At 36.9% G+C, this 10,174-nt stretch overlaps 1 protein-coding gene across 1 annotated transcript in view; it reads left to right on the top strand.

Moving 5' to 3' along the window:
• Positions 1-268: 268 nt before the first annotated feature.
• Positions 269-10,174, top strand: part of NBN (nibrin) — a 26,292-nt gene continuing 16,386 nt past the window's right edge. Inside the window, exons 1-7 of the mRNA XM_009275453.2 lie at positions 269-302; positions 1,499-1,632; positions 2,764-2,909; positions 4,261-4,420; positions 4,845-4,948; positions 5,974-6,009; positions 9,538-9,655. Coding sequence (XP_009273728.2) covers positions 269-302; positions 1,499-1,632; positions 2,764-2,909; positions 4,261-4,420; positions 4,845-4,948; positions 5,974-6,009; positions 9,538-9,655 — 732 coding nt within the window. The remainder of the gene's footprint in view (positions 303-1,498; positions 1,633-2,763; positions 2,910-4,260; positions 4,421-4,844; positions 4,949-5,973; positions 6,010-9,537; positions 9,656-10,174) is intronic.

The raw sequence follows: 10,174 nt of genomic DNA, 5'->3' as shown, positions 1-10,174 counted from the left end.
CGGCTGTTACCTTCGGGTGCCGAGGTGCGCCGGCGCCAGGAGCCGGCGTTTCGGCTTCCCCTGGCGTCTCCAGGCGGGCTTGCTTGTCCGTGCTCCCCGGGCAAAGCTGCGTTGGTCCGGTGTGGACAAGTGGTGACAGAAGTCCTCGTCGCTCTGGACGGTCGTCCACGGCTGAGCCTCCGTTTTTCCCTTGAGCCCTGAGCACTGCAGACCACAGCTCCTGTTAAATTTAATAGGGCTTTTTGCTTTGCTGTTTTATACATCTGGGATGTCTTCAGGTGCTGTTGCAGCCAGTGAAGCAGGTCGCAGAGTGCTGCTTTAAAATGCCTGAAGAATTAAACTCGGATGCAGAAGTCAACCTCAGGAGTCTCTCCTTTCAGAAAAGATGGCTAAATATGTTGATGTTTCAAGGACCAAGTGTTGAATTTAAGACATCACATTGTTTCTTGGATGCAGAGTTTTGAAACTGAATTGCCACTGTACCTTTCTTCATCAGTTTCCTTATCCCTAGGAGCTTTGATACATTGATAACTTTGATAATAGGTATCATATAATATACAAATTTCTTCTTGACTTAAATGTTTTCTGTATAACAAGCAGTCCTATCACAACTGCATCTGCTCTTTACTTCCTAACTCATTGGGAATGAATTTTGGATGTTTATCTCCTAGTGCCAACAGTACCTAATCCTATTGAAATGAACTGAGTTATCTCTTACTGCCTGGAAAACTCTTGAGCAAGAGCCAAAACACTGGTATTGTCGTTGTATTCAGGATGATCGTTTCTGCACAGTTCATATTTGGAAAGTTATTTGCTGATAACTAGAGTTTAATCTGTTGTCATTCATTCATTTTCATCAAGAAACATTTCTGGTTTTGTTGTCCAGGAGGTAACACACACCTTTTGGATGTAGTCAAGCCATTCACTGAAAAGCCACCATGTGGTCTAGATGACAGATACCAAGAATGAGCTAAAGCATAGATCAGAGACTGAACTTACTAAGTATCAGTTTGATTTACATTGCAGATCATCCCACATTCATTAGGGGGATGCTTTCCTCTGAACCTCTTAATAAGTTATGTAAATAAATTATGTACCCTCAAAAAATCACGTACCCTTAAAACTTGTGTTTTGGAAGAGCTATCTTACATAGTAATCTTTTGTAAGATATGTAACACTTAATCTTCAAGAAGCAATACAAGAGAAAAGTTAAGAAGCAAAGTATTAGTAAAAATGTATTGTCCTTGAAAACAGTGTGCTGCCACTTTTGTAACTGCTTTGTTTATCATAAAATGTATCCTAATGAACAAAGCAAGGAAGAGGGGGACAAAGAGATTTTGTCTATAAACTAAATGCATAATTCTAGTCAGCCTAATAAATGATACGTGACAAAGTTGAGTTTCAGATATACTACAAACTTCTGACTGTTTCTTAAGTGCTTTGAGTGTTTTGGAGTTTTTTGTAAATTGGGAGTTTTCTGTCTCTTGTTTATTTTCAGGAGAACCATATCGGCTTTTAAGTGGCACAGAATATGTAGTCGGACGCAAAAACTGTGCAATATTAATTCAGGATGATCAGTCCATCAGTCGAAGTCATGCAGTTCTGACAGTAAGTCGTCCTGAAACAATCCCTGTAAGTAGCCAGCATTTTACTGCATTATCAATACACGATGTGGATAATTCAGTCTGCCATGACCATAGATACACTCATTTCGCTCTCGCTGGTGTTTTATGCCTGGAGTGGAACCATTGATCACCTGCCTTTTCTTAATCCTGACTTTTTTTTTTTCTGGGTTGCTTGCCTGTGTTGAGAAATTTAGTGGCATAATTCTACTCATCCAAGCTCCCATTTGAGCATTCCTTTTATCCCAGAGTGAAGATTCACTACGAATTTGTATTAAAATAATCATAGCAGGAAAATTATGCAATTAAATTTCATTACATAGACAAGTTTTAGGTCTTGGTTCTGGAAAGTGCTTTAGTTGTCTTACTGCAGGCTTAGTTTATGTTTCGTTCCACATTTCTCTATTTGCTTAGGGAACTGAAAATAAAAATGTCCCAAGGAGAATTAGCAAGCAGCAACTTACTATCACTTATGTGTTGCAATGTTCGTGGACATTTTGAAGCCAGTCAGCAGGAATTTCATTTACGTAACCGTATAAAGAGTTTTAAATGAAATATATAAAACTTATTTGTCCTTTTAATAACGCAAATAGTGTATAACTGCATGGCAAAATTTCATAAAAACAGTCTGACAGTGTTCTCATTGGCTTGTGAACCATTTGGGAAGTATGACAGTGTCTAACCTCTTCTCAAGGCATGGTGGTGTCACTATGCCCTGCAGCTTGTGGAAGACTAGCAGTGCTTGTGGAAGGAAGTGAGGGAAAGTGACTTGGGCACCTATGCTAGGGCTGAATGGTAGGTAAAAGCATCAATAATAAGTCTCAGAGCTTCGCTAAATAACAATAGCAGAGGCTTTGAGTCAGTGAATGATTGCCTTGCACAGCCTCCAAAAAGACTGATTGTAAGAAGCACAAAAGTTCTGAAGCTGAAAATATGTATGTTTTCTCTCATTCCTTCACAGTGAAAAGCAGAAGATGAATAATTACATGTAGCCAGCCTTATTGTCCAAAGTCTTTATTTAGGATGGTATTTTGTGGCCTTTTTCTTATCTACTGCTTTGATCCATAACGGTAGTAACCTGTTTCTGATAAAACTACCTAATTTTGATAAACTATTATGGCTTATTTATGTTTATTTTCAGAGCCAGTCCCTCTCAGTCCCTATATTAACAGTAAGAGATACATCTAAGTATGGTACCTTTGTTAATGGATCAAAACTCAATGGCACTTCAGTGTCTTTGCAGTCTGGTGACAGAATCAACTTTGGAGTCTTTGAGAGCAAGTTTAGGTAAGTGCTTTGATTATAAAATATCAAGTAGAAAATTGCAGTTTTTGAAAAAAGTATATGTGCACATCATACAACTTGGCAAGTGATACAGCAATGATGAGTTTTTGGAAGGCAAAGGAGGTGAGTAATATTTTGCCTGTGTTCCATACCTGCTTCTGCAATAGTTTTCCATTACATATTTTTATAATACAATTTATTATGACACTGAGAAATTAAAATTGTTCACAGTAAAGCATTGGCGTTTTAGAAGATGTTATATCATGTATAGTGTGTGTTTTCAGGCTGTCTTAGGCAAAGAACAAAATCCTAAACCATAAATAGTTCTAAAGAAGGGAGGAAAGTTTAGGGTAGGGAGAGAGCTGAACCCTTGTTAGCTGTTGATAATGTAACGAGAAAAGAACTGAGATAGCTGGAGGATGTTTTGTGCAGCACTAGCCATTGAATGCTTGTTGCTGCTGCATTCTCTTTACTGAACCCAACTTGCTGATTTTTCAAATTTAACGTGGTAGTCAGTGCTATCTGTTTGAATATATGAAGCACTCCTTGAAGTAAAGCGGCAGGTAAATAGAACAAATTCTAATGACCATTAAAATCAACATTAAAGCAACCAGAAGTTGGCTTTGTTCCTTAAAATTTGACTCTGTTTTGTCACTGATGCTTGTATTATTTGATAGAAAAAATGGCATTCTCTTCCAGTTATTACAATAAATTATTTTTGATATTTTAAATAAACATACCTGAAATGTGCTGCAGGAATCATGCCATGAGACCAGATACATCGTGACTGTTGTACCAGAAAGATTATTTAAATGTCTTTCTGCTTTGTAGACTAAACCAAATCAAATAATGGAATTTGATATGCTGTAATTCCATATGGAAGATCTACAAATATAAATAGGCTTATGGTCAAGGGTAACGGCAGTGTTAGGAAGAAAAGTTACTTGAACTTGCATTCTACGACACGCTTTTTTAAATACTAATAAGTTCATGGACTGTTGTGTTGAGCGTACTTTTGCCTTTGGAAGCACATGCTCAATTTCTTCTGATATTCCCTGACCTTGCAGCATTCTTGAAGCGCTAATTCTATGTGATGTCTGTGAAAGACCCAAAAGTCCTTAGAAATATTTCAGACATCAAGTCAAAATGTTGTTCATTTTTCTGAATACAAATCAGTATTTACTTTCTTCAGGAAATTTTAAAGCACAGTCTTTGATCTAGGTAAGAGTTATGTGTCTTCCTTCCCTGCCCCCCGATTTCCCTGAGACACAAACAAGATAGTTAAGTCAGCTCTGTTTATCATAATGATTGGCTGAGATAACTAAAGCAATTCTCTTTTACTTATGCTTTTCAGAGTAGAGTATGAACCTTTGGTTGTCTGCTCCTCATGTTTAGATGTTGCTCAGAAAACTGCTTTAAATCAAGCCATTCAGCAGCTTGGAGGCCTTGTAGTGAATGAATGGACAGAAGAGTGTACTCACCTTGTAATGGTAGCAGTAAAAGTTACTGTTAAGGTATGTTGAGCTTTTGCATATTGATGACGTTGCTTTGCAGTTTTCCCACAAATGCGAATTAAATTCTAGACCTGCTCAAAATTTTCCTCTATAAAGCAATGAAGTCAGCTCTTCCAAGTTTAGAAAGAGATGTATGTTGATGGGAGGTTGGAGGGAAAGAAAATGAAAAAAGCCAATTTTGAAGTCTGTTACTGATTTTCATCCGTTGCCTTGTACATGTTCGTAACTTTGGTTGAGACAGCAGTTAAAAGTTAGGCTGTTAGAAGCAAAACTACCCTGTTTTTCAGTAGCAAAATTCAGTATTGTTCTATTTGTTTGTGTGATGTTTTCCACATCCAAGATCTTAAAAAGCTAATGTCAGTTGAACCATATTCTAGCTGAACTTTTTTCATACAGTAAATATGTACGTTTTCTGTCTTTTTAGACTATATGTGCTTTGATTTGCGGTCGACCAATTATAAAACCAGAGTTTTTTGTTGAACTAATCAAAGCTATTCAGTCCAGGCAACAGTTGCCAAATCATGAAAGGTAAGTATCGTGTTTTCAATGTCACAGAACTACATTTATGGGAGTTAGATTATCAAATAACTACACACTTACCTGATTATATGTGACAGAATAGGTGAATTACAGTAACTTTATTTGTGGAAGAATGCTTAGTATGACACACATTTTAATATTCAGGCAATTTTCTTGCTCTCATCCCTAGAGTTACAAAATGAGCTCTTGGAATTGACTTTATGCTTAGAGATGTTACTAGCTCTAAATAGGAAGTTGTTTTGTTGATATGTTTGAAGCAACACTAATGTGTCAACTACTAAAAGAGTTGATACATTAAAATAAAGAAAATTATATTTTTGTAAAAGAAATTATATCAAACATATTTCGTTATGTAGACATATTTTCCCAGTACACAGTTAGTTACTGAGTTTACAGTAAACTTTGGTCAAAACAGAGTTAGCCTGACAGTTGAATAATTCCCTGAAATAGCAGGGGTTTTTAATTATCTGTTAAGAGATGAAGTGAGACTAATGTGTGTTGTCTTCACTATATGAGAATAAAATACTCATTGTTTTCATGGTTAAATTAACTTGAAAAGGGAATTCTTACTTTGGAATAAATAATTACTGTAGAATAGCCCTTTCAGTTATTTTCTCCATGTAGAAAAGTGTAAAATAATGCCATTATTGTATGAGAGAATTTCATCTGAGCCTGTATTGCTACTATTTTTACCTTGAAAAGGGAGACAGTTGTGTTTTGTTTGTTCGGGTTTTTTATGAACATATGATTTATGCAGGTGAGAAATTTCCATCATGTGTTTCTTTTAAAAGGTAAACTGCATGGGTGCTTGTGTTTTTATCGCTTCTACTCTTTGTATGCTTTGGAAGATACTGTGAAATGAAATACATATGAATGGAAATTGTAAGAGTACTTGGCATTTGAAAAAGAACATGTTGAACATTTAATGTCAGTTAACAGGGAGAAAAATTTGTGAAATTACTTTAAATGCATTCATGACATTATGATTTTTCTGGATGTATTGTTTTAACCAGGTGGATGCTGGACACCAGACATTTGAGTTGGGGGAAGTAAGTGGTGAATAAGAGAAGTCACTTTGTTGCTTTTACGTATGTATAGCTATACATACATCATGTGTTAGGACATAGCAATTTAATTTATTTTCTTCACTGGGTCTGATGATAGCTGTTGATAAACAGTTTGAAGAACGCGGGGAAAAAAGGGCAGCTAAACAAACCTCAGTGGTGTGCACATGGTAATGGAAGCAAAGCTGCAGAGGATTCACAATAAGCTGCACTTGCTATGTGTTAAAATCTATTTCACAGAATGTGACAGTACCTTGTTAGAACAATACAGGTGCCAATCTGGAGCAATTGGTAGCAAATACTCTTTAGTTTCTAGATGCTGTTTTACATTTGCAGGGGTTTATGTAATAAGTCAGTTGTCTGTGAGTGGTCTAAAGCTCATTTGGTCACCAGTTTCAGAAGAAAGGGGGAAACTTCATGAATCGTAACTTTTCCTTCTACTTATACTTCTACATTTTTTTGTAAGGACATGAGAAAACTAAACAATTTAGAGTCCTCTCTGAAATACTGGACATAAGGTGTTCTGGCAGATTTTTTTTTTTGTACAGGTAGTACAAGCCATCAAAAGCTAGCAATTGGTTGTGCAATCTGAAATTTGCTTGGTCTAATGTTACTTAGCTGTAAGGTTGCTGTTACTGTCTCTTACACTAACAAGCTGACAGTGGTTTGGGCTCTTGAAAGAGGTGCATGTTGTCAATTCGTTTAATAGAGAAATGACAGTATAATTGAGCTATTAAGTGCTCCCTAAAATAAATCAGATGGATATGTTTCCCTTTTTTTTTTTTAACATTTTCGTTAACTTTTGAGACCCTCAGAGGAATTGAGTTCACTAAATGTGATTGACGTTAGCAATATATCCATTATTTAGCTTTCACAGAGAGAGTTCTGCATCAAGCTAAATGAGACAGCTGGTGCAATCTATATTTAAATCTATATTTAAAATAATTACAGTATCTTCAATAGGTGATATTTTTAAGATGAAGCTTGTGGGAAGATACTGAAAATTTACTTAGCGATTGTTTGCATTCAATTTCCAAAAATGCTTTTAACTTTCACGGGAAATCTCTACATTATGCACTGTAGCTAGAGCTGACCTGAGCTGGTACATCCGCAAGACACTAAACTTGGATATGAAATAAGTTTGGATATGAAATAAGGCATATTGATGTGGTAATACAGGGTGATACTGTTAATGAAATCTTGATTACTACTGTAGATCTGATTAAAAAAAAAATAATCTTAGGGAAATAGAATTTTGAAGTTCAAAAAAAATTAAAACTTCTTTTTGTTTATACTAAGACTTCATAGAATTGCAAACCTGCAGTTCACATAATGAATGTGGCTTCTTACTTGAGGCTTTTGATGATGAAGTATATTACCCCAGTCCTCTGATACTCTGTGATAACCTATGCAAGGAAGAAAAATAACTGAAAATTTCACTAATAGCTGCGTAAGTGCAGCCCTATATGAAATAACATGTTTTATATCAGCAGTCCAGTGTAAATAGTATAGGGCTTTGAAAAAGTAGGGAAGTAACTGAGCCTTTAACAGAAACCCATCAAGAATCAAAATCTATTCATTGAAAGATTCAAGACTGTAGAGGGTCTTTTCTGGATGATGGTGTTACTTGTTCACTACTTAGGGAGAGAGAGTACAAGGAGCGCTTCAGAATCATAAGCTGGAAAAAGACTGTGTTGCCTTTGAGCTTACATCAGGATTGGATAAGAGTTTCAAAGGCAAATCAAAGGTTTCTTTGAGGAAGAAATGATCAGTTGAAGGTTCCTGCTGAAATTAAAAAAACAGAGATTTGAAATACGTATTTCTAGAGAAACTACAGTCCAGTTCTGAAGTAGTGGAAACTGCTGTTTCTCCCTTTTTACTCATCCTTTGGTTTTTAAAAATAACTTTGTCCTCTGTATTTATCTTAGGTTAATAACTGTCTCTGTGGGGCTCAGTATCAGAAGTCTTCTGGCTTGGAAACTAAAATCTGAGTTGCCCTATTTCTTAAAATTAGTAGAATTTATCATATCTATTTCAACTTTAATGGAACTATTTTTGTAAACTGACTTGAACAGGTTGCTGAAACTTACCAAATACTCATTTTTCGAAACCTGATGGTTTCATGCTGGTTAATTTCTATTGTGTACATAAAGCTTCAGGAACTGATTGTGAAGAACACAAAAGAACAAAGATTATTTAAAATTAACCTTAAATATATAGTACATTTTAGCCTATCATAATTGAATTACGTCTTTGGATGCAGTAGAGAATGTACATGCTTATTTTCGTGTTCAGCTGTAAGCATGTGAATATTCACAGTATCTGAAGAATGTTTATATGTGTACAGATGGTGAAATTATCTATGTAATAAATGCATTTTTTCCAGAAACTTCAATATTTCAACATTTCATGGAGTATGTTTCTGGCTTAGAATCTCCTAATCTTTGCATAAATGAGGAAAAAAATAATTTAAAAACATAATCCATGTGTATGTATGTATACATGTATATGTGTAATTTATTGGGCTGTTAAACCAGATTTTGGCAGTGTGTTTCAGCATCTTTTTTTTCCTGCGTACTAGTATGAGAAGGATGTAGAATCAGCAGTCAAAATAAAGATAAGTAGTTCTTTGTTCAGCCAGAGTACATACATAAACTGCTGTTTAGGTACAGACATAGTATAGCACAGTTGAAATCAACTTATGGTTTCCCTCCTTTCTAGCATGTGCCTTCACCTTGCTCTATCAGAACTGCTGTAGTAGCGAATATGTGGGCCAAGGATCCTGTAAATACTATCCTGAAATTATCAGTTAGATGCTTGTCTTAACTCTAGAGGCTTTTTATGATGTGGGCATGCTCTCATTAACTAGAACTGACATCACAGGCTGTGACAAAAATTAGAGCTTCAGAATAGAATTTCACTTCTACCTAATCTGTTCCCCAGCTGAACTCCTGGTCACTTTTCTTGTATTGGACAAAACAATTCAGAATCTGCAGGGTGAATCAGTTCAGTTCTCTAGCCCACCAGCAAGTAAAGTGTACTTACTTGCTGTCATCTAGTGTGGTGGTACGTAATTTCTTCATCCAATAGAAGAGAAGGAGGGGTGGCTGTCCCCACCTGAAGGGTAGAGGAAGCAGGATGGCTAATTTTCTGTGGAGTTTTACTATTAGCTAGGGTAAGTGCAGAATGAGATTCCAGTCTCATTTGTCAGTATCGTTAGTGGAGGATGTAGATACGTGTACAGGAGATGCTTAAAGTGGATAGGTTGAATACTTTCCTAAAAGTGTTGTCCTCTTAGTTACTGAAGTAGAAAGTCTTGATCTTAGCTTAGATGTTGAGAAATTAGAGGCTCTGTTTCTTCTTAACAATCTCTTGAAAAAATATTTATATAAATAGTTTTAAGAGAGCAATACAGTATTTTAACTTCAGAGCTTTACTCTAAAACAGAAAGGACTATGAGTCAGTACTGATAGGTAAATCTAAATTTTGTAACTTAATTTTCTGTTCCTGCAGCTTTTATCCTCCAGTTGATGAGCCTTCCATTGGCACTGAAAGATTGGATTTATCTGAGCATCATGAAAGGAAAAAAATATTCAGTGGAAAAACTTTTGTGTTTCTAACTGCCAACCAGGTAATTAGGCTTTACATTGCAAAAATGTTGCAAGGGTAGCTAAGCACAGATTCTGTTCTCTGTGAATTCACACTCATTCTGGATTCATCAGGAAAGAAGGATTTCAACGACACCGAGTTGGGCGGGAGTGTTGATCTGCTCGAGGGTAGGAAGGCTCTGCAGAGGGACCTGGACAGGCTGGATCGATGGGCCGAGGCCAACTGTATGAGATTCAACAAGGCCAAGTGCCGGGTCCTGCACTTCGGCCACAACAACCCCATGCAGTGCTACAGGCTTGGGGAAGAGTGGCTGGAAAGCTGCCTGGCAGAAAAGGACCTGGGGGTGCTGGTTGACAGCTGGCTGAACATGAGCCGGCAGTGTGCCCAGGCGGCCAAGAAGGCAATGGCATCCTGGCCTGTATCGGAAACAGTGTGGCCAGCAGGAGTAGGGAAGTGATCGTGCCCCTGTACTCGGCACTGGTGAGGCCGCACCTCGAATACTGTGTTCAGTTTTGGGCCCATCACTACAAGAAGGACGTTG

The sequence above is a fragment of the Aptenodytes forsteri genome, unplaced genomic scaffold, assembly GCF_000699145.1.
Source record: "Aptenodytes forsteri isolate BGI_AS27 unplaced genomic scaffold, ASM69914v1 Scaffold208, whole genome shotgun sequence".
In the NCBI taxonomy this organism is placed as follows: domain Eukaryota; kingdom Metazoa; phylum Chordata; class Aves; order Sphenisciformes; family Spheniscidae; genus Aptenodytes; species Aptenodytes forsteri.
This window is presented reverse-complemented; position numbering and strand designations above follow the sequence as displayed.